Here is a 25,446-nt window from a genome sequence, read left to right as displayed (position 1 = left end):
AAGGCCAAATAAAGAGTTTCCCAGACCAAAGAAGTCTAAAAGAATATACCTCCACCGTACCAGCTCTGCAAGAGATGCTAAAGGGGCTGCTGTAAGGAAAGGAAGGAAAAGAGAGAGAGAGAACACAGGTACAAAGAATCAGCAATGAATAAGTACCTATCAATAATAACCTTAAATGCAAATGGATTAAATGCTCCAATCAAAAGACATAGAATAGCTGAATGGATAAGAAAGCATGACCCATACATATGCTGCTTACAAGAGACCCACCTCAGGACAGAAGACCTACACAGACTGAAAGTGAAGGGCTGGAAACAAATTTTCCAAGCAAACGGACAGGAAAAGAAAGCAGGGGTAGCAATGCTCATATCAGACAAACTAGACTTCAAAAAAAGGGCCATAAAGAGAGACCCAGAAGGTCACTTCAAAATACTCAAAGGAAGAATCCACCCAGAAGACATAAACATTGTAAATATATATGCTCCCAACATAGGAGCACCCAAATACATGAAGAAAATCTTGGAGGACTTTAAGAAAGATATTGACAGCAACACAATTACAGTAGGGGATTTTAACACCCCACTGTCAAAGATGGACAGATCTTCCAAACAAAATATCAAAAAATATATTGTGGCATTGAACAACGTCCTAGATGAAATGGACTTAACTGATATATATAGAGACTTTCATCCCAAAGAAGCAAAAATACACATTCTTTTCAAATGCACATGGAACATTCCCAAAGATAGACCACAGGATAGGATAAAAACAAGCCTCAACAAGTTCAAGAAAACTGAAATCATATCAAGCATTTTCTCTGACCATAAGGGACTGAAACTAGAAACAAATCTCAAGGAAAAAACCCCCAAATACTCAAAGTCATGAAGATTGAATAGCATGCTATTAAACAATGAATGGGTGAAAAATGAGATTACGGAAGAAATCAAAAAGTTTCTGGACACAAACGAAAATGAACTCACAACAATCCAAAACCTATGGGACACAGTAAAGGCAGTCCTGAGAGGGAAGTTCAGAGCAATATAGGCCTACCTAAAAAGAATAGAAACATTTCAAACAAGCAACCTAACCCAATGCCTACAAGAACTCGAGGAACAACAACAAAGACAGCCCAGAGCAAGTAGAAGGAAGGAAATAACCAAGATCAGAGCAGAGTTAAAAGACATAGAGACTAAAAGCACAATTCTAAAGATCAATGAATCCAGGAGCTGGTTCTTTGAAAAGATAAACAAAATCGACAAGCCCTTAAGTAGGCTCATCAAGAAAAAAAGAGAGAGGACCCAAATAAACAAGATCAGAAAGGAAAGAGGAGAGATTACAACTGATACCACCGATATACAAAGGATTGTAAGAAATTACTATATAGAACTATATGCCAAGAAATGTGAAAACCTAGATGAAATGGACAAATTTCTCGAAAAATATAACCTTCCAAAACTGAATGAAGAAGAAGCAGAAAGCCTGAACAGACCAATAACACCTGATGAAATTGAAACATTAATCAAAAACCTTCCAACACATGAAAGCCCTGGAGCAGATGGTTTCACAGGAGAATTCTACAGAGCATTTAAGGAAGAGCTAACCCCATCCTCCACAGATTATTTCAAAAAATTCAAGAAGATGGAGGACTCCCAAACTCGTTTTATGAAGCCAACATCATCCTAATCCCAAAACCAGATAAAGACATAACAAAGAAAGAAAATTTCAAGCCAATATCGCTGATGAACATAGATGCTAAAATCCTCAACAAAATATTGGCAAACCGCATCCAGCAATACATTAAAATGATCATACACCATGATCAAGTGGGATTCATCCCAGGGATGCAAGGATGGTACAATATTCGTAAATCAATAAATATAATACACCACATAAACAAAAGCAAAGACAAAAAACACATGATCATATCAATAGATGCTGAAGAAGCATTTGATAAGGTACAACACCCATTTATGATAAAAACACTCAACAAAGTGGGAATAGAGGGAGCATTCCTGAACATAATAAAGGCCATATATGAGAGACCTACAGCCAACATCATACTCGATGGACAAAAACTTAGAGCTTTCCTACTAAAATCGGGAACAAAAGAAGGATGCCCTCTCTCACCACTCCTATTCAACATAGTATTGGAAGTCCTAGCCACAGCAATCAAACAAGAAAAAGAAATAAAAGGCATCCAAATTGGAAAGGAGGAAATGAAACTGTCACTGTTTGCAGATGATAGTGTACATAGAAAGTCCTATAGACTGCACCAAAAAACTACTTGACCTAATAAATGAATTTGGCAAGACAGCTGGATACAAAGTCAATACTCAGAAATCAAAGGCATTCCTGTATACCAACAATGAAACTGCAGAAACAGAAATCAGGAAAGAAATCCCATTTGATATAGCAACAAGAAAAATCAAGTACCTAGGAATCAACCTAACCAAGGAGGCAAAAGACCTGTACTCAGAAAACTACACAACATTGAAGAAAGAAATTAAGGAAGACAGAAACAAATGGAAGCATGTACCATGCTCATGGATTGGAAGAATTAACATCATCAAAATGGCCATACTACCCAAAGCAATTTATAGATTCAAGGCAATCCCTATTAGAGTACCCATGACATATTTCACAGATATAGAACAAACATTTCAGAAATTTATATGGAACCATAAACGACCCCGAATAGCTGCAGCAATTTTGAGAAAGAAGAACAAAGCAGGAGGGATCACAATACTTGATATCAAACTGTATTACAAGGCCACTGTAATCAAAACAGCCTGGTACTAGCATAAAAACAGGCACATAGACCAATGGAACAGAACAGAGAGCCCAGAAATAAACTCAAGTCGTTATGGTCAATTAATATTTGACAAAGGAGGCAGGAGCATAAAATGGAGCTAAAACAGCCTCTTCAACAGATGGTGTTGGGAGATCTGGACAGCTACGTGCAAAAAAATGAAACTCTATCACCAACTTACGCCATATAGAAAAATAAACTCAAGATGGGTAAAAGACTTAAATATAAGTTGTAACACCATAAAAGTCCTCAAGGAAAATGTTGGCAGGAAAATCTCAGACATTCCACACAGCAACATCCTCACAGACACGTCCCTTAAAGCAAGGGACATAAAGGAAAGAATAAACAAATGGGACCTCATCAAAATAAAAAGCTTCTGCATGGCTAAAGAAAACAGCACCAAATTACAAAGAGAACCAACAGTATGGGAAAACATATTTGCGATTGATACCTCAGACAAGGGCCTGACCTCCAGAATATATAAAGAACTCACATGACTCCACTCCAGGAAGACAAACAACCCAATTAAAAAATGGGCAAAGGATTTGACCAGACACTTCTCCAAGGAAGACATACAGCGGGCCCAGAGACATATGAAAAGATGCTCAGCATCAGTAGCCATCAGAGAGATGCAAATTAAAGCCACAATGAGGTACCATCTCACCCCAGTCAGAGTGGCCAACATAAACAAATCCACAAACAAATGTTGGAGAGGGTGCGGAGAAAAGGGAACCCTAGTACATTGTTGGTGGGAATGCAGACTGGTAAGGCCACTGTGGAAAACAGTATGGAATTTCCTCAGAAAACTAAAAATGGAACTGCCCTTTGACCTAGCAATTCCACTGCTGGGATTATACCCTAAGAACACTGAAACACCAATCCAAAAGAATCTGTGCACCCCAATGTTCATAGCAGCACAATTTACAATAGCCAAGTAATGGAAGCAACCTAAGTGTCCATCAGCAAATGAGTGGATCAAAAAATTACGGTACATTTACACTACGGAATTCTACGCAGCAGAGAGAAAGAAGGAGCTCCTACCATTTGCTACAGCATGGATGGAACTGGAGAGCATTAAGCTAACTTAAATAAGCCAGGCGGTGAGGGACAAATACCATATGATCTCACCTTTAACTGGAATATAATCAACAAAAGAAAAAAGCAAACAAAATATAATCAGAGACATTGAAGTTAAGAATAATCTAACAATAGCCAGAGGGGAGTGGGGAGGGCACTGTGGGGAGAGGGGTTTACAGGAACTACTATAAGGGCCACATGGACAAAATCAAGGGGGAGGGAGGTAGGTTTGGCTGGGGTGGGGAGAAAATGCAGACAACTATAATTGAAGAACAATAAAAATTAAAAAAAAAAGAAAGAGCCCACACTAAATATTTTTCCTTCAAAACCCACAATTTACCCCTTTCCTGTAAAGGGGTATTATGCTTTAATTGCACTGGAAATACACCCACCTTATTTAACCCCATCAAGAAAAAAATCACAATTTATGGAAATCTAGAGTTTGAGGCACGGTATTTATTCACATTATAATGTGACCAGATGTTCTAAAAGGTATCTCTATATACTGATTTCACACATCAGGTAAAACGATGAAATGATTTGCATAAAAAGCTTTGGAAACAAACATGCTTCACTCAGGTAATAAGAGACACCTGTGTCTCAACAGCGCACTTTAAAATCTACATTCTTGAACAAGCTGGCAAGTACTCAGATGTACCATGATAAGGTAGCAGTGCTATGCATTAAAGTTACATGACCTACACACATATTATTGGAGAATGATTTTCTGGAGCAAAACAAAAATTGAAGTGGCATGGAGAGGAAAAGGCCAGAACACTGAAGAACAAGCAGCAGTCTTTTCTCATCCATATCAGGACTGTGTAATAAATTACCCTCTTCTCTCACATACTGTCAGGAGAGAACGATGTTTAGATTAAACCTCGCTAAGGCCTAAAAGGATAATTTGTCAGTATTTTCCAGTTTACTACCAATGCAGTATTGATTTGCTAGGGCCCTTCTTTCTGTTTTATTTACACTAATTCAATATGGGACAACCGAAACCTAACTTGTTGGAAAGCAAGATATTTCTTTAAGTCTCGCAAGCCCATGGTTTAAGGTACAATAAAATATATCCATTCCTGACCTGTGTGGTTCAGTTGGTTGGGTATCGCCCTGCAGAGCCAAGGGTGGCTGGTACGATTCCCAGTCAGGCACATGTCTGGATTGCAGGTTTGGTCCCAGTCAGGGCGTATGTGAGAGGCAACCAAGTGACACTTCTCTTGCACATTGATGTTTCTCTCCCTCTCTTTCTCCCTCCCTTCCTCTCTCTCTTAAAATAAATAAATAAAATAAATTTAAAAAAAATAAAAAAATAAAAAAACTTCTTATATATAAAAAAATGTTCAGAAAAAGAAAACATGTCCAAATTATTCTTTCTATCTCTTATGGGTAAAGACCAGCATCTTCATTGGAGGCAAACTATTATCAGAGAAAATCACTTCTCTGCTGAGATTTACCTAATTCTCTATAAAAATTATGGTTCTTAGGAGATCATGAGAGAAAATAGTTCCAAATGACTGCCCAATTTAGCAGACTTGTGACTGTAGTTCTAGGCAGCTGCTTAGAAACAAGAAGTAAAGCAGCAACATCTTGCTAAAGCTACTTGTGGCTGAAGCTAAAATGATAGTATTAGCTTGATGTACAAATGACAGAGCCGAGGGACAGAACTTGAGGGAAGAGATAAAATCACTTTTAAGTCCTTACTGCTCCTTTATGCAAGTTATAAAAATTAACAAAAGATATCCTGTAGATCCAGAACTAAAACAAAAGCAGCCAATAGTTAAAATCATTTATGTACATATATTGATGGCAAATAAAATATATATCAAGTATTTAATCCATGGAAATACTATTGTCTGTTTCCTTCCTTTTCCTTTGTTTCTTTATTGTAGTTGGTGTTTTTTGTCCTGTTTTGTCTTGTTTTTCCTCCCTGAGGTACCTCAATATCAGTTGTGGCATTGTTTTGACACCAGTAAGAATGGGAGGACTCTTGAAAATGTCAAGGTTGATGGGTTTATGACTCCTTCAAGGCTGAAATATTAAACTTTCATTTCCCATTCCTTTTTTTTTCAACTTTAACAGACATTTCCTCAAACTCTGACATGAATCAGGATTAGTAAAATCTCACTTTAACATCTTCTTACACTTTCTTGTCTTAGGTTTACATTAGACTCTACTGCCCCGTACAATCACATTTCTTGACAATTTTGACTGAACTGATCAATTCTAATTGGAATAATTTTTAAAAATCAACTGATGAGTTATTTGATAAAATGTGGTTGTTTCTCCATAAATAAAAAGTTCCACTGGAATGACTGGGCAAGTGAGTAAGACGACCTATCGATGCAGGCAATGTTTTCGATAAGTCAACCTGTTTGCCAATTCTGATTGGCTTGTTTATTTTCATAAATCACTCAAAAAGATATATGTATGTGCTTATTTATTTATTTACGGACCCTCAATCAATTGGTACTTGCTATTTCTTAGTCTTGAAACGAACTATGCTGACCATAAAGTTCTCTTACAATACTCATTTGACTTGTAGTCTAATTGTGATTGAATATGGTTATGTCTACATGTATTGATTTGGCATTATCAATCACAGCTGTTTTTTCATGCATAATTAGCCTGAATTTTTCCCTATAAAAGCCAGTGTAGTCATTACAAGCTGAAACTAAACAAATCCAAGGGACCAGAAAATAGGGCTGACTTATTCAACTATTGACATAGGGGTTTAAAATCCACTGACTCTATCGAGCTGATTGACCAAGTCATTCAGAAACCAAACTGGATTACACATATAGAGAAAGCCTTTAAAAAAATCAATGGTGCAAGAAATAACAGTTCAAATCAATCAAAAACACTTATTCAGTTCTGTGTAAAGGCACAGCCAAAAATATATATACCAAGAATTACCTATCTATATTTATTTACTCATCCAAAAATACCTGTTGAATAACTAAGTGTTCAAAAGAGTTCTGGGAGCTTTAATTCCCTCAGTGAACAAAAAAGACAAGGCTCTCAAGAAGGAAAAGACAATAAACAGTAATGCTGGTATTTAAGTGAATTATAAGATGACACATGCCATAAGATAAAAGAAAAGTGTAAAGGGTATCAGAAGTATGGGCTTGGGGTGAAACTTACAGTATTATATAGTATGGATCACAGTGAGCCTCACTGAGAAGGATACATCTGAACAAAACTTGAGGTGTGAGAGTTAAACATCCAACGTCTGGAGAAAGAGAGTTCCAAGCAGAGGAATCAGATAGAGTCAAGTCCCTAAGGCAGAAATGTGCTGAAGTTTTTTTGGTGAGTGACAAAGACGCCAGCGTGGTCAGAACAGAGCTAACCAGTGAAAATGTAGAAGGAGAGGGAGGTATCAGGGAGCTAGATCATGGAGGGCGTTTTAGACCAATGTAAACATTTTACTCAGAGTGAAGTGAGAAGCCATTGCAATAATTTTAGCACATTAGACTTACACTGTAAAAGGATCATTCGGGGAAGCAGGGAGACCTGTTAAACAGAATTAATCCAGGTGAGAGATGATGGTGGCTTGGACAAGGGTGGCAGTAGTAGAATTGGTAGTAAAGGAACAGTGTTTGCTGAAAGAGTGGATGTAAGATATGAGAGCAAGACTGCGTTCAGGATGACTCCAAGGCTTTTGGCTTCAGCAAGTGGTAGGATGGAGTTTCTATCAACTGAAATGGGCAAGTCTCCAAGTGGAGAAAGCTTGGGGTAGACTAAGAGTTCGGTTTTGTACAAGTGATATTTAAGTTACTCATTAGACATCCAGGTGAAATTATCAAGTAAGAGTTGAAAATGGTTGTTGGAAAAGAGGCCTTGTGTGAGATATAAATTTGGGACCCATCAGTATATTAGATAGTGTTTTAAGCCTCAAGACCACGTGAGATCACTAAGTAAGCAAGTGTACATGGAGAAGACTCTAGGACAAAGGCACTGAGACACTCCAACATTACAAGGTCAGAGTGAAAGGGAAGAAGCAGCAATAAAGATAGAGAAGTAAGCACTGAGATAAGAGAAAAAACTAAGAACATGGTAACCCTAAAGCTATGCAAAGAGAGCATAGAGAACTCACAAATTGGACAGGTAATGGGATACTCCCTTAGTTTTATCCTTCTTTTACTGGGTCCTTGTTTAAGACTGGTGACCCAGGTTTATAAAACATATAGTAGAAGGGAAATTTTTGGATGATTTCACAAGGCTACCAATGTTCTCATAGCAAAAGTTATTAAATTGTTGTACAGAAGACTTTTGCCGGCTACACACCCTCTCTAGCTGCAGAATCATTTCAACAAATATAAACATGCCAAGGAATAATGAAAATAAAGAATACATTATCACAAGAAAGTCTTACACTTGCAAACATCAAAATAAAAATAAATGAAAATTACTTACACGCAAATATACAAATGATAGTGACTTTAAAATTGAAAAAAAAAAAGCCCTAAAAATATGGACTTTGGTGAATAAGGAAATGCTATTTAAAACCAACCACTTAGCATAATACTCACTGGTTCATGGAAACAAAATTATGTGTACACTGCTGAAATTGTTAAAGGACAAATACATGTTTGGGTTGCAAAGGAAAATAGCATGGTATACATTACATGGAAGGTTTAACATTCACAGCTGTCTTTTTGGTTTAAACTGCTAATTTTGGCAGACAACTTGGAAACATAAAACTGCTGGCCCATTGGAAGTATTGTTATACTTTCCTGCCTTGCTCCCTTTGTAAGACAGAAACCTGATCTGCAAACACAGCTTTTTCAAGTAAACAAACGAGTGTGTCTCTTCCACATACAGGGCTCTAAAGCCATTACTACAATCAGAAAGAGGAAGTGACTTAATAGTAATTTAAAAAGTAAAATATTACCCTCAGTCTAATAGAGTCGTTTTTCGTTTTATTATTAGAAGGAGCTCACACCAAAAAAGCTATGTTAAAGAAATAAATCAAGAGCTGAACCTGGAGGTTTCCATAAAGGGAATATTTTATAATCTTGTGCTGTTTTTTTGTTTTCAGAAAAGTTATGTTTGCATTTCTTTTAAAATGTTGGAAAGAGCTCTGTAAACAGTAATTATTGGTAATTTTAAAAAGTAGTCTAGAAAACAAATGTGTTGCATTCATTCCTCTGTGATATCTTCCTTTTATTTACATTTTAATTATATTTAATTAAAATTTTTAATAACACACAGTACAAAGTTCTAAGAGTACAAAAGAGCACACAGGAAAATGTCTCTCTCCAAACCCTGTCACACCATCACCCAGTTCCCTTCTGCAATTCAGTCAGAATCACCCATTCATTATGAATACCTCCAGAGAAGTCCTATGCGTAAATAAGCATATATATATATACACATATACATGTATATATATATATATATATATATATATATATATATATATATATATATATATCACAGATCAATTGTAAGGTACTGGACATGATGGTTTTGAAACTTCTGGCTGCGACCTAATAGTGGGTTATGAAATACATTTACTGAATCCCAATGAACATTATAAAGACATGTAAAAAGATAGAATAGACAGTATCAGAATGTGCAGTTCATAGAGTAGGTTTTGTCTTGTGAATTTTTTGTTTCTAGTTTCTGTTTTTATTTATAGATTCATTATGGACTGGGGCGCCACGTAAAATGTATTTCTTATGCTGGGTCACAGACAAAAAAGCCACTTTAGACACAATGGCTTTTGTTTAATGATGTATGTTGAAAACTCTTGTATTATGATACATACAGAGTTGCCTCATTTTGATTTAGTTGTTTAAAAAACACTTCAGACATCCATAAAAGGATAAATAGAGGAATATTATAAACACCCACATACCCCCATCAGCTAGTTTAAGAAGCAAATATTATAAAAAATATAGTGTCAATAGAGTGAAAATCCTGCTATGCTATTCCCTCCCCAATCAGGGGTGTCAAACTCATGTTCACCAGGGGCCACATCAGCCTCGCAGTTGCCTTCAAAGGGCCGAATGTAATTTTAGGACTGTATAAATGTCACTACTCCTTTTTTATAAAGATTTTACTTACTTATTTTTAAAGAGAGGGAAAGGGAACGAGAAAGAGAGGGAGAAAAACATCAATGTGTGGTTGCCTCTTGTGCTCCCCACTGGGGATCAGGCCCGCAACCCAAGCACATGCCCTGAATGGGAATCAAACCGGCAGCCCTTTGGTTTGCAGGCCCACACTCAATCCACTGAGCCACAGCAGCGAGGGTAAATGTAACTACTCCTTAACTAGGGGCAAGGAGCTGGCGCTGCTGCCGGGTAGAAACAAGGTGCTGGGCCAGATAAAACAAGGTGGAGGGCTGGATTCAGCCCGCAGGCCTTATGTTTGCCACCTGTGCTCTAAATCATTCTACTTCTCATTCTACCACGTATATGTCATTCTTTCTAAGGCCACAGAGTATTACATTGCATGACAGTACAGTAAGTTATTTAATAGCCTCCTAGTGATGAACATTCATTGAGTTTTTGATATTTCAAATAATGCTATTGTGAACATCCTCTTACCTATCCCTGCATACTCATTCAGTATCTGTAGGACAAATTCCAAGAAGTGAAACTCCTGAGTCAAAGAAGGCATCCTATTTTTTGCTAGCTATTGCCAAATTTCCTTTCATAGAGACTATATCTATTTATATTCTAATAATCAGCACTTCACACACATTTGTCAACAAAGTACATTACCAAGTTTTGTTTTGCCAATATGATCAGTGATAAATGATAACAGGGTTCTGTTATGCATTTCTCTTAGGAACGGGATGAACATTTTTCAGATGCTTGTTAATGACTTTCCTTTTCTAGGGACTGTATACATTTTTCCCATTTTATATTTGAGACACTTTTCTTCTTGACTATAAATACTCTTTAAATAAGAAGAAATTAACCCTTTGTTCCTGAATACTACAAATATTGTAGAGCAACGCTTTTGTTTATGTTTTCTATATTTTTTGTGCTATATCTAGAAAAGTTTTCCCTACTTCAGGAAAAGATTAGAAAAGAATTCTCCGATATTTCCTTCTAGGACTTGTTTTCACATTTAAATTTTCATTCATCTAGAATTTATTTTGGTGTAGGGAGTGAGGCAGAGAACCAAATTCATTGTTTTCTAGATAACTCCCTCATTGTCTCAAGAGCTTTTGTAAGCAATCATGTTTTTCTTATTAATCTGAAATGCCATCATTATCATTCACTACATTCCTATTTGTATTTGACCCCATTTTCAGGCTTCCTCTTCCATTCTGTCACTTCGTTTATGCGTATACTAGCACCACACTGATTTCATTTAAATGAACTGATACATGTTTTAATATCTGCAAACTTACTCTCACATCATTACACTTTTCCCAAATATTTGTAAGGTGTTTGTTTGCTTATTATGCATTTGAACATTATAGCCAGGGACTCAATATTTTTATACATCCAACTGATATTTTATTGGAGACATGTTAAAATAACAGATTAATTTAAGTGTAATTCTATGACACTGAGACTTATCATCCAAGAACAAGATATGGCTTCTGCATTTCTTTCCTTCTGTGTCCCTGAGTAACATTATCCTCCGTGTATGTGTATTTGCATGCACATGCGCACACCTTTCTTTTCTGTTAGTTAATTCCTAGGCATTTTAATTATCGTTGCTATTGTAAAATTAATAATTTATTCAAATATATTTTCTAATTGGTTGGAGTTTGTATGAAGAAATATTAATTTGGTGTACTATCCAATTTTTCCTATGGTTTATCTATATTTATCAATTCATATAGTAAATAAGGGTAACAGAATTCCTAGCATTTAACCATCCTTGCATTGTTAAGATGAACTGCATTTAGTTGTAGTGTTTTATTCTTTTACTATATTGCTGGACTTTATTTACGGACCTTATTTACCAGTATCTTATTTAAGAATTTTCCATCACTATCCAGAAGTACAACTGGTTTGTAGATTTATTTCATGAATTTTATTTATTTATTTTGAGACAGAAGGGAAGGGAGGGAGAAGGAGAGGGAAACGTCAATGTGTAGTTGTCTCTCACGCGCCCCCTACTGGGGGCTTGGCCGGCAATGCAGGTACAAGCCCTGACTGGAAATTGAAGCAGAGACCTTTTGGTTCCCAGGTCGGTACTCAATCCACTGAGCCACACTAGCCAGGGCTATTTTGTGAATCCTTTTTCTCCTTTAGATGTCAAGACTTTTCTTGTTTCCCAAAAATTGAAAGAAAAGATTTGGAAACTTTCACTTTTGTTATGCTCTGAAAACATTTAAGTACTATGAAAATGATGTGTTCCTTAAAGGTTTTGCAGATTTTCCCTATAAAACTGTCTAATTCTGCTACTTCTTTTTGGTTGGAATAGTTCTTTGGCAATTCTATTTCTATTATATAAATTGGAAAGTTTAGATTTTTCCCTATCTTCTGAGACCAGTTTTGATCATTTATATTTTTCCTATACAATCATCCATTCCACCTAGGTTTTCAGAGGTATCTAAAAAGAGGTACTCTCTTATGAGTCCTTCAATTTCATCTTTATCTGTGGTTATTTTGACTTGCTTATTTCTAGTCTTCTCTTTTTTTAAATTGTTATCTGTTTTATTATCCCCCAAGTGGATCTTGGTGGATTACTAGTTCTAGGCATTTTATAATATAAATTTATAGAAAATAAATTTTTTAACAAATGGGGAAATGTCATCAGAAAAAAAAAGGTGATAAAAAGTAAAATTCAAGATTCAATAAACAGTATGTAATTTTAAAGATTTTTTTACATTTAATTGAAAAAATCAGTAAAAAAATATTTTAAAGTCAATTATCTAGTACCAATGAAAGAACACCAAAATGGCCACTCTCATGCTTTACTAATAGGGGAGAATAAATGCAGAAATGGTTTACTAATATATATCTTGTGTCTTCATGTAAATACTACTTAACCCAGTAATTTTATTTGTAGAAATCTATTCTAAAGAAGAAATCAGAAAAGGACCAAAGCTTTGATCACAAAGCTGTCTGTTGTCATCTTTTTATGCTAATGAAATACTGGAAATGTTAATATCCAAACATAGTTAATTAAGTTACTTACACCTACTTAACTAATACATTTAAAATACTATTTAATTAAGATTTGGTAACATGCAACAGGTGTACGTTTTACTTCAAGTGAAATTTCAGGTACTATGGATCCGTAAAAAGTAACATGATGAATGGGGGAAAAAAGAAGGATGCTAATTCACAAGAAAATGTGAGTGATATTTTATTGGGGAGAGTATCTTCAGGTTTTCTTTTCCCTACTTTTCAGTAATTTCAAAATATACTTTAGTAACCTCTTTAACAAAAAGTATTACTTTTATAACGAGAAAACTCACTAAAGGAAGTAAACTTGCTTCTCAAATAGCCAGTTTGATCCCCTCCTGCTCTAAAGTTATTGTTCAAAAAAAGTAATTAACTGGGATGTATGAACAAAAGTCCAACTGCATGAATGTAAACTGTGGGCTACTATGTATTTTCTGTCACACACACATACACACAGAAGAATTAACAGCAATCTCAGGAATATCTATCAACAGTTAAAAGATAGACAATGCCAGGAAACATGAACGGCCTAAGATGACCTATTTGCAAACCCGGAAAAGAACAACCAAAGCATATGTTTTAACTATGACAACTGAAGCATTATTTTCAAACTCAGATGACAGTACTGGCATTTTGTTTCCGGTAAATATAGGCTCAGCCATTTTTTGGTTGAATTTTCTAAACACTTTAAAAAATATATTGATAAGCAATCTCTGTAAACATATTAACTCTAGACTATTCAATGTGTAAAGAAGTAATTAAACAATCTATCAAGATCAATGAAAAAGACTAATCTAAATAATTCTAATTTATTCGAAGGTTTACATTATTTACACTGTATTTAACTTCTTTTACTTTCAAGTGTGTTTTCATGTAAATGTATTCACGATGCATAGTACAGGCATGCATGCCATACATTTAGATTATCGGTATGCAGACATTTATAATCCCATTTAAAACACATTTTCAAGTGGTGTACTTTTAGAATTGGGGACATTATAATATTGTTAACAATTATACTTATATCTACATCTACATTATCTTCCTAACATCTATCTATCTGTCTGTCTGTCTATCTGTCTATCTATCTATCACCTCCATGTACTTCAATAAGCCAAAAGTATGGATGGTTGAATCTGACCACTTAAAAATATAAAGCTCTGTATACAGAGCTTTACACAGACACATCCTTTAAGCCTATTTCAAAAGGCAAATGACAAAATAGAAAAAATTGCAATATGTGATCAAGGTTTTTAACCTTAAGACATGAAGTATACTTAAAAATTAGTAAGAAATATGAAAATTCAAATAGAAAAATGGATGAATGGTATCAACAGACAAATCGGAGTAAAAGACATGGAAATTGTCCATTAACATATAAAAAGAAGCCCACGCTCACTCATGAATAAAATACAAAACAGCACAGACAGATACAACATTTCGTCTAGCAGATTAGGGATTAGAAACCTTTTTCATCATTACCAGTGTTGACAAGGATATGGGAAATGGTACATTAGTAGTATGTGGGAAGAGAAATTGGTTGTTTAAGGGGGAAATTTGGTTACATCTATAGAAAAATGTTAAATGTACATGTTCTTGGCCATCAATTCTACTTCTTTTTTTAATATTTTATTTATTTGTTTTTAGAGAGGGGAAAGGAGGGAGAAGGAGAGGGAGAGAAACATCAATGTGTGGTTGCATCTGTGTGCCCCCTATTGGGGACCTGGCCCACAACCCAGGCATGTGCCCTGACTGGGACTCAAACAGCAAACCTTTTCATTCACAGACTGGCGCTCAATCCACTGAGCCACACCAGCCAGGGCTCAATTCTACTTCTAAGAAATTACCCAACAGGTGTGCAAAAAGATACATACAAGGATGTTAAGTGCAGAACTATTTTTAATTTCAAAGCACTGGACAAGTAGTTGTTCATAAATTAAAAATAAAATATACAGAACCAGACTACTATCTAGTCACTGAAAAGAATGAGGCAGATCTGTACTAAAAATATGGGAAACTATCCAAGATATAGTATTAATTTTAAAAGTATTGGGCTTTCTATAGCATGTTATCCCATCTGTACATGCAAAGAACATCTGAGGACGATACATAGCACCGTGCTAACGCTGGCTACCTCTGACAGTGGTTCTGAAGCGTAAAGTGGGAGAAGGATGTGACACTTTTAATTTGTTTTTACTCTTAATTTTTAAATCATCAACTGATATCATGTTCATACTAAGAAACATTAGTTAAAATTAACTACTAATAACAAATAGGAGCTTGTTATATCTATAATGGTTTAAATTTCAGTATCATCAAAATTGTTTTCAATGGATCACAGTCACCACAGAAGTGTCTCACCCACACATAAAGTAATCCCAATGACTTACACGGTTTTCTGATCGCGTAACATCTCCAAAGGAGCCATTACAAAGTCAACTGCACTGTCTTACACATGCCTAATGGTTCCAACAGAGCCGTTAGGATGTCAGTTATATGGCAGGGCTCCTGCTAAAGCTATTACCAAGTCATTGCATTGTTTTACACACTTCCTTTGACATTTAGATGGTCCCCAAGGAACTGTTATCATTGTTATGGGTACCCTGTATAGCTTACGCTACCAGGGGAAACAAACAAACAAACAAAAAGACAAAGGAAAGAAATGTAAAACAAACAAACAGATTCCCTCCATTACATACACATGAACGGCCCCACATAGTCAAGTATCAGAAGGACTAACTCCTCATTTGGGTATAACTATTACAAGTCATTCAAGAAACGCAGGTGCTAGCTAGCTATTTTTTCACAACTCCTGCTGTTCCAATGAAGCAATTTAGGGTCTGAGTACGACATACGCATGCCTGTGATGGTATGGTGTTTATTTGTAGCACATGGTATATTACCAGGTTTCTGTGGTATTATGTACAGAGCCAGTGGAGAGCAGTACTAGTGAATGTTTCAGTTATTACGGGATGGTAGCAGCCAATCCTTTACCTGTAAAGTTCCTGAGCAGCACATCTGCGCAACTATCATAGAAATTAACAGGGCTCCTTAGTAGTTGAAATTCCAGCTCTACCTTAGGGGTTACTCCAATGGCAATAGGAAATATACTAGCACAAGCTACCCTCAGCCAGGTCTGAAGTACTCCAGTGAATTTCCCCTCATAGTTATCAATACTTAGCAGAATAAAGTAGATGGCTATTGAAATGAGGTATTACTTAAAGTAAAAATAATGCAAGGGATTTTACACAGTTTGAAATGAGGAGACAGTTGGATGGAGTCTGCTAAGCTAGAGAGTTACCTGGGACACTAGACGTTTCAGAAGCCACATTGCATGTCTGGCTAATCCTTGAGGAAAGAGACTTCATCCTGTATACCTTATCCCACAACAGACACATAATAAATTCTGGCTCAGTGATAGATAACAACCACAACTAACATTTACCGACCATTTAATATGTAGTAGGCACACTGTGGAAGTACTGTATATCCATTTTCTCATTCAATCTTCACACATTTTTTAAAAACCTGAAATGGTAATGTCTCCATTTGATAGATAAGGAAACTGAGGCTTAGAGAGCTTCAGGTACCTGTCTAAGGACACCCAGCATGTAACTGGCCGACCCAGAGCACAGACTTGTCTATCTTATACCGTAGTCCGTGTTCTTAACCACTCACCGTGCAGAGACCATTGCTTATTCAGACTGCATCATTATGACCATTTTTACTTTTATAAGTGGTTTCACATTCTTTGTGCCCTCATAGCGAGCTGTACCTATCCTTATCACAGTACTAACTAAATTGTATTAAAATTAGCTCTTTATCCTCTCTAGTACACCTCTTTGGACGCACACGCCCATTTCACTCTGCTCTGCAGTGAGAACTGCTCCGAAACTCCAACGGGTGGCTTCCCAGAAAGCAACGTTTCTGTTATTGACCTTAGTCCTTGGTTATAGCTGATGGGCCAGTGCTAGACATCTGACTGAAGATGGGAAAATTATTCTGTCTCCTTGGAATTTTGAAATGGCATTGCAAAATATCCAGTTAATCCCAACTTCTTTCATAAGTAGGAGAAATATAAACTGGGGGAATTTCTGGGGTTTTATCCCTGCCTTGGGGATGGAGATTTGGAGAGCCAGTCTGCAGATGTGGGACTGAAGGAAATGGATTCAAAAGCAAGAGGCAAAGTCTGGGCAATTCTCCTAATCTAGTCCCTTCTTGTGGTCTAGTAACAGTCTTGTGGCCCTATGAAGCATTGTCATATCCTTTTGATAATTTTTTTTTTAATTTAAGCTAGCTCAAGTTGGTTTCTGTTACCTGTTATGCCAATAACAAATAAACAATCCTAACTAACAGGACATCAATCTCTCCCATTAGACTGTAAATTCCTTGAGGTTGGTTACCATGTACTGGTCTCCAACACAGAGCCTGGTTAAGAGTAGGTGCTCAATACCGTTTGCACAGAAACATTATTATTCACAACATATAGCTATAAAAATTTTTCTTTGTAAATTACCCTTTATTAGTTAAAGATTACAAATGCTTTTTCTCTATATAGTTTCCTCCATTTAGCTTCTTAAGAAGCAATTTTATTGTCACTTTTTTAAATCCAACTGTTTCACTTAAGCAGTGGGAAAAATGCATTCTTGGAAATTGATTATTTAAAGTTAGCTGCTGATACAGTTTGCTCCTCCAGTCTAACGCACAGTCAAACGTGATTATTAAAATAAGTACCCTAATCACTGAGTCTGATGCTCAGGACTGTCAAATCCTTCTAAGAAGCCCCCATTGGATCACCTATCAGAGACAGAGCTGTGGCTTAGATGGGCAGAGGTTTGACCCATTGCAGCGTTTCCATCCTTGAAAGATCAGAGAAGATCTACAAAAATATATTATCTCTTAGTTTTAATTTTCCCCTCAGAATAATGCACATTTTCTCATTTATGTGGTGCTTACTGCGCTCCAGATGCAGTGACTAAGTACTGAAGCTGCAACAGTGAATAGAGCAGACCCTACCTTCAAGTAGCTGGCTGGTCAGTATTTATTAAGAACTCTTGTGAGAACACAAAACACACAACTCAAGTATTAGCCTGTAATTAATAGTAATGATGGCCATAAGGTGAAATGAGAGGGGAAAAGGGTTAAAATGAAAAAAAAAGAAAGCATTATGGCTGATATCAAAGTTTCCTGTTCACAGGGCTCAGGATGCAAGTAGCCTCAGTAGGATCTGCATTTTTCCATCAGATGGAAATAAATCATCAAGCATCAACAGACAACGAAGGGTTAACTTCGAACAAATTTGAGGGAATAGAAACGAAAAGTGTTCTGATTCCCTTGTGAAAGCCAAAAAATACAGATGTCTTCTGTTAGCTGATGCTCTCCTTTCTCTGCGCATTTGGGGCCGAAATTAAGGGTTATTTATTTTAATTCTTCATGGGTTATAGTACGTCAGAGACTGAAATTCAATTACAGGTAACCAAATACAGTCTATGAAAATGAGAAAACATAAGTATTTTGAAAGGCTTGACCAATGAATGAAATAAAAGAAATAAGTCCTTCATAGACACAATTTTCGAAATGTAAGTAGAAAATCCATATCATAATCACCTAGAATGTGAGAACTGAAAGTGTCTGAAATTCCATCTCCGAATCTTTCTCAGTTGAACTATTCACCCAAAGTAACAATTTCTCCTATCTTCACTTTCCTCCCACAAGAGTGAGATTTAAATCATCCTAAACTGATCCACAGCATTGTGTGCATCGCCTCATCAATAATCTAAAGCTCAGAATGCATAAGAAGACAGAAACAAAATAAAATGTCACTGACACTCACTGAGGCACAGGGATGGAAGCCGGCATGGAGTCTCAACAGTGAATATATATATTTTTAAAATTTCAAGCTATTTCACTGTTTTAAAATAGAGTATATATAAACTCAAATTAAGGAAATAGATGCCTTGCTAAGCGTGCTTTCATGAATGGATGAGATCAATGGGAAATAAATAGCTACATGTGCACACCAACATCAAGTTCAGTTCATTGAAAATAACGTATTTACTCAAATTAACATGTTTTCAGAAAAATCATTTATACTTTCATCTCAACAAGAATCTACGAAAATGTTGAAGGCAGGTCAGGTCTGCTTATCAATGAATGAAAATTTATGAAATCCAAATTGGTGAAATCTTACTATAGGTCATAAATAAGATGCCAAAGTATATACTCCTTATTGAAAATCACTAGTGAGAGTTCAGAGTATAACTTACAGAACTGTAACTGAGCACAGAAAAGTTGTTCAAGTTCATATCTTATATTCCTATGTGATCCAAGAGAGGAAAAATATGGTTATCTGGAAAACAATCAACTGCACTCAGCTAACTAGTATATCAATTGCTGTTTTAACTCTTCTTCCTGTTTAAAATGCAGATAACAATAGAATTGATTTCACAGAGTGGCCATGAGGATAAAATGAGATAAAAACATTAAAAGTGCATTTGGAAATTATGAAGTGCGGATCCATAATATTAGTGAACATTCATTTTACACTTGGATGTTGCAAGTAGTGCTGTAAATCTTTACATGTGTTAATTCATTCAGTCATCACAAAATCCTAGAGGCAGATACTAATCTTATCATTATGTAACAGATGAGGAAATTCAGGCCCAGAAAGTTTATGTAACTTTCCCAAGGTCACACCGCTGGGATTTAAACCTAGGCTGCCTGACTGCACAGTGCAAACTTTTACTCACTACTGTCTCACAAGTTGAAATCATCCTTGGAGGTGCACATTGGGCCGAAAGAGGCTTGCAGTTACAAACTAGTATTTAGCAGACTGAATCATAGGTTTACCTTGGCAGTCCAGCCCAATTTTATGGTACCCTATTCAGTTCTGAACATACACCATAAGGGAAATAAACCTATAAGGAAAAAGATGCATGTCCTTTATTCCCGAGTCTTCCAAATCTGAATAAATAGTTACACGATCAAGGTGGATGATTGATTAGACTGAAGGATAAATGAAACTGAACAGCCTTAAATACTCCTGAAAGTCATTAACACACCTGAGAGAGATGGCGCATTAACACAGAGCAGTGGCTCCCCAGGATGAGCAGCTCTCATGAAGGTGTGCGGGAGGATAATGGACCTTTAGATAAAGCTGATTGTGACAGATCTTCCCCTGATCCATTTCCCCCAGCCCGCTACCAAATTCTGAGACTTTGTCCTGTCGTCGTATGTGCAGCTCTCCCCAAAGTGTTGGTTTTCATCAAAATCACTTATCAATATTGTTTTCAGGATCCCTCCACAAAGGGTCGAAGCTCAATCAATAAGCACAATAAGGGCAAAGGTAAAAGGACACCAATGTCCCCTCACGGACAAATGCCACAATATAAATACAGGTTTACAACAAAGAATGAACAACATTTCTTTCATTTGAAAGCACTCTTTATAATTAATGATGGGGATATAGATAGTGTGATTGTAAAGCCAAGCTGGAGCAGCTGAAGGAAAAGACCAAGGCACCATAAAGTTACGACAATATCTGAATTATAATAACTTTACGGTTAGAGACCAGCAGCAGGATGTAGACAACACAAGAAGTCTTGAGGCCAAACCCAGCCCAACGTGATAGAAATTTCTGCCGTCATGCTAAATCGGCGTCTCCCTCTCCCACCTTAAACCTTGCTTGTTGTTCTCCCCGTCACCCACCCACCTCACCTCCTCTTCATCACCAATACACACACATGAAGTTTTCCAGAGGAAAGCAAATCAGTAAACTGCCAAGGGACTGATCTCTGACAAGTAAATAAGCGAGGCCTGTGTGGTGTTTGTCAGAGGGGCAGGGCCCCGCACGGGGTGGTGGGTGTCAGGGATAGGCCGAGATGAAAATAATTAGAGGTCAAATATCTGGAAACACTTGCCTTTAGTAGACCCAGCTTGAGCCTCCATGTCACAACAAACAGGGGAGAATTTAAAACCTGTAACATCAAACATGTTACTAATTAATCCTTGTCCAAGTCATCTGAGATTCCTCTTTAACCCTTATATACAGTAACGGTTGTTCTAATTAACAGATTCAATGAAATGTGATTCACATAGCATAAAGTTAACTCTCTTTAAGTGTACAATTCAGTGGTTTTTAGTATTTTCACAGAGTTATACTACCGTCACCACTATCTATTTCCGGAATAACTTCATCACCCCAAAAGAAACCCCCCACTTAGGATCTTGCAGGTACAGAAGGGTGATGGAGCCCCATGGGGAAACTTCTTCCTTTTATTTTAATGTTTCAACCCAGTGACTGCCTATAACTTCCAATGGCAGGAGTGAGATGAGGCAGAATGAGAAGTCTTGGCAATACAGGAGATCATCTACCCCCTCATTTCCCATACATTTGGTTACTATTTTTCCTGTTTGACCTTTGAAGCCCTGAAAGTACAGGGACCAGTCCAAGGTCTCCTAACTTGCATCCTAATGCTCTTTCGCTTACACAGATAGGCATACATGTATCAAATATGTTCCCTTCTCGTTTCCATACTTCACTTCCAATACTCTTGACCCAATACATACATTTCCACATGAAAGTAAACTAAGAAAATCAAGGCAGCCAGGATACTTGGCAATATTACAACGTGTTATGGCCTATCATATAGGAAATGGTATTCTAACTAGTGGGCAAATGGTCATTCTGAATTATATCCTGTGCCCAGGGTCCCCTATGGGCTAAAGGATGCAAGGGGGACAGAACAGAAAACTCTGCATATGCAGGGCTGCTGGCCATCCGTCTCCCACCTGAGAAAACGCTAATCGGCCAGGGCTACCGCAGCTGCGCCCTGTGGTCACGGCGACGTGGACCTATCACATTTACACAAGCAGAATGACGAAGACAATAGATGAATGTGTTTAATAAGCATTAATGTGCTTTTTAGGGAAGGGTTTTGTTCTTTGGTAGAGAGAGAAGAGCAGAAATAAATCAACTTCTTCCCAACAAATCAAAAACGGAAAACTTTTCCATTTTTAAAAGTTGTAAGAAAATAATGTACTCGTATAATTACAATTTAATGATGCTGTTATTACTCATTGTCTGGCAAATAGCTGATGGTAATTTGCCGTCTTTTAAAAAAAATAATTGCAGTCTAACCTAATTGATTTGAATCTGTCTGTACAGTTGACAAGTTAATCTGAATCAAAATAGAAAGCATGTCCAGAATATGCCTGCTATACAATTGTTTATCTCATTGTTCATATATTGATATAAAGCCAACATATATAAAATGAGTACTTTCTAATAAATACTAATAAATATTGCACTGGAAAATAAAGATGAAAATAAAAGGTGAGTAAAAAATAACACATGCACAATATCGCTGACTACATGAGATTATTTCCCTTGAGGGATCATTCGAAATAAAAAATAATTTATCTAATATTGTAAATAGACATGTCTATTTACCAGGTACTTAGATAAGTGACTTGTCCATGTGACCCTGCTAACTAGCATTTCCATTCTTCATATTAAATTTAAAAAAGGGCAGACGCAGGGAAGGAAAATAAATTAAAAGGCTAAAAGTGGCATTGAAACAGTATAGGAAGTTCCATTACCATTGTCCCCGTCAGACTTCCTTTCATGGTCAGTGTCAGTCAAGGACAACGCAGAGTTGGCCCGGCTGGACAAGCAGGAACTATGCTCTGACTTCATCCCCCTTATCCACATTCTCAGCGCATGGTCAGGCGAGGCAGCGCCTTCCGTCTCTGTGTCCACATCAGATCCCATCTCTAACTGGTAGCCACGCCGAGAAACACTGTGCACGTCAGTCTGGTAGCCAGAGCAGAGATTGTGAGGAGTTTCACAGAATTCCATCTCTGTGAAGAAACAAAGCCCAGAGAAAACGTTTAGCATTATGAAGAAATACCTGATAAAATTCCACTTTTTGTCCTCATGGGCCTCTCCCCCATTGCTAGTAATGTGTTTTTGCAAAGTTGGAATTCTGGCTATTTTATTTATGGTAGTTATCATCCTGAGCTTATTTTGCACTTCTGTAGCTTAAAATTATACTCCTGTTGATTCTTACAAGGTTTTGGAAAAAGCATGCCCAAAATAGCTGTACAGCTACAATTTTAGGTTGCACAAAATGTAATGAAATAAGTGAGTGCAGAGGAGTATAAAGTGTAGAAAGCTGTCCTTTAAAAAATATTCCTTTTCCAGGAAGAATATGTATGATCTGTAGAGCATACCTAGGCTTAAACTATTAAAATTATTGGCTTATCTAAGCATTTCACACACCTTAGAGTTAAGAATAAATAATTCAATGTGAAAACTGAGGGAAAATATTATGTTTAAACATACTCTTCTAAAGTATTTTTCCTAAAATACACTCACCTAATCTCTAAAACTATAAGTACCTAATATCATTATTTCCCATTTTTTCCAAAGGAGTTCGAGGCCTACTTTATGCTAATTATTCTGTTTCATTCATTCTGTCAACAAAAACATAAAAAATATTTAATTGTAGACTGCACCTCAGTAGTGCTTCATGGTTTCGATTTTACCTTTTTCCACCCCAAGTCTTAGAATCAGAAAATGTTTAGGATCTTAGAAATGCTGCCACTAATCACTTCCTTTTATGGTGGAGGAAAATAAAGTCCAGAGGGTAGATATCATTTGCCCATAGCCCACGTGAGATAAGAACAGAGCCCCTTTTAACTAAACACCCATCTGCGCATGGTTTCCATTAGACACCAATGAAGCCCCGTCAACTTACTGTATTAATATCAGGCATTCAGTCTTACAGTCAATTTTGCGTTCAGTTATGGCAAGGTGTCAAAAAGGGGACAAGATGCTTCAACAGTCCCTAATAAGTTAATGAAAAATGACCACATGCCAAGACGTATCATCTGAAATGTCCATGTAATACTTAGATAAGGTAATCCGGGGATGTTGTACACTATAAGGGATTTTCTCAGACTGACATCAGAGACAGGGTATGTCATTTGGCCAAGAAGAAGCTTAACTGAGTGCATCTAATCCTTGGCACATATCAATAAAATGCAAACTCTAAAATAGATTTAATTCTTTAAATACAGAAAGTGCTAAAATTTAGACAAGCTATATTCTAGAAAGGAGAGCGCAGAATATGAATATATTTTAAATAGCTATTTTTGTGACCTAATGGCCAAACAAGGGTTTAACAAATCAAATTTTAATACTTATTTAATCACCATTATGTGCCCAGCACTGTGCTCTGTGAAACAGAGATTGTAGGCAAATAAAGCTACTATAATGTATTCAGAAAAGTCAATTATAATGACTGTTTCAGGGTTATAAGTCACTGCTGAGAATGCTCCTTATGATGTCTGTGATGAATGTCTTTAAGAGTAATTCTACTTCTCTACAAAAATTTGTCTGAATTCCAGAGCACTTGTCAAGTACAAAAGCTTATGAAAGGTGCTTCTCCTCAACATCAGGCTAAAAGTAAAAATCCATTTTGCCCAATATAAATCTTAGTGATCTAGAATATTGGTTAATATCCATGCCTCTGAATTTGACAATGTTGCATTATCCAATCCTACTGTGCAGTTGTTGGTACAGCAACTTGATAATGGACCTGCAAGCTTGAGGCCGTAGGAAAGGAGTCTTACATGGGCCTGCGTTCACAACTTTCTTCATTCCCCTAGATCTGTAGTGCCCAAACCTCAGCATGCTTCAGAATCACCTAGAAGGCTTGTTAAACACAGATTGTTGTGCATTCCAACCGTTTCAGTTTTGGATTCAACAGGTCTGGAGGAGGGCCAAAGATTCCACATTTCTAAGACGTTCCCAGGTAAGGCCTATGCTACCGATCCAGGGACCACACTTTGCAAACTACTTCCCTAGAGACTTCTCTGAGGGCAGTGGGAGCCAGTAAAAGGGGAGAGAAAGTGAGAGAACAACCTTTGTGGCATTACCAAGGCTTTTGCGGTAACCAGCTATAATTCTATGTGGAGACACAAGAAAGCATTTAAGCTGAATTGCTGTGAAGGACCCCCATTTATTTTCCATGGATTCAGGGCTCTAATTAGGAAATTCACTTTCAAAAGCACACACTTGCATTTATTTTCACTCATACAATGGCATTTGAGATGTGACTTTGCAAAGATTTTAATATGAGCATGTGAGTCGTAGTAAAGACATTCATTGGAAAGGAATGAGCAAATAAAACTAAATACACAGCCAATCTATTACTCCGTATCATAAAATACTAGATACATGGATTTGTTCCCTTCTAAGGAAATGTAGTGTAACATGATCAAAAATTGCATATTTACTGAAACTATACTTTGATTTGAATACAAAGCCTAAACCACAAATTCTCTAATTAAATAGTCAGATAAAAGTACACTTCCTTGTCAATATATACTTAGAAAACAAAGAATGAAAGAAAAAGAGAAAGATTCTGTTTTTTACAGTAAGTGATGTTC

General features: G+C 36.7%; 1 protein-coding gene across 1 annotated transcript in view; it reads right to left on the bottom strand.

The window, feature by feature from the left end:
* Nucleotides 1-25,446, bottom strand: part of TENM1 (teneurin transmembrane protein 1) — an 854,561-nt gene that overhangs the window by 511,898 nt on the left and 317,217 nt on the right. The window contains exons 6-7 of the mRNA XM_053917142.1: nt 22,591-22,851; nt 20,910-20,966 (exon numbers count right to left, since the gene is read on the bottom strand). Of these exons, the coding sequence (XP_053773117.1) occupies nt 20,910-20,966; nt 22,591-22,851 (318 nt within the window). The remainder of the gene's footprint in view (nt 1-20,909; nt 20,967-22,590; nt 22,852-25,446) is intronic.

Source organism: Desmodus rotundus, chromosome X (genome assembly GCF_022682495.2).
Source record: "Desmodus rotundus isolate HL8 chromosome X, HLdesRot8A.1, whole genome shotgun sequence".
In the NCBI taxonomy this organism is placed as follows: domain Eukaryota; kingdom Metazoa; phylum Chordata; class Mammalia; order Chiroptera; family Phyllostomidae; genus Desmodus; species Desmodus rotundus.
This window is presented reverse-complemented; position numbering and strand designations above follow the sequence as displayed.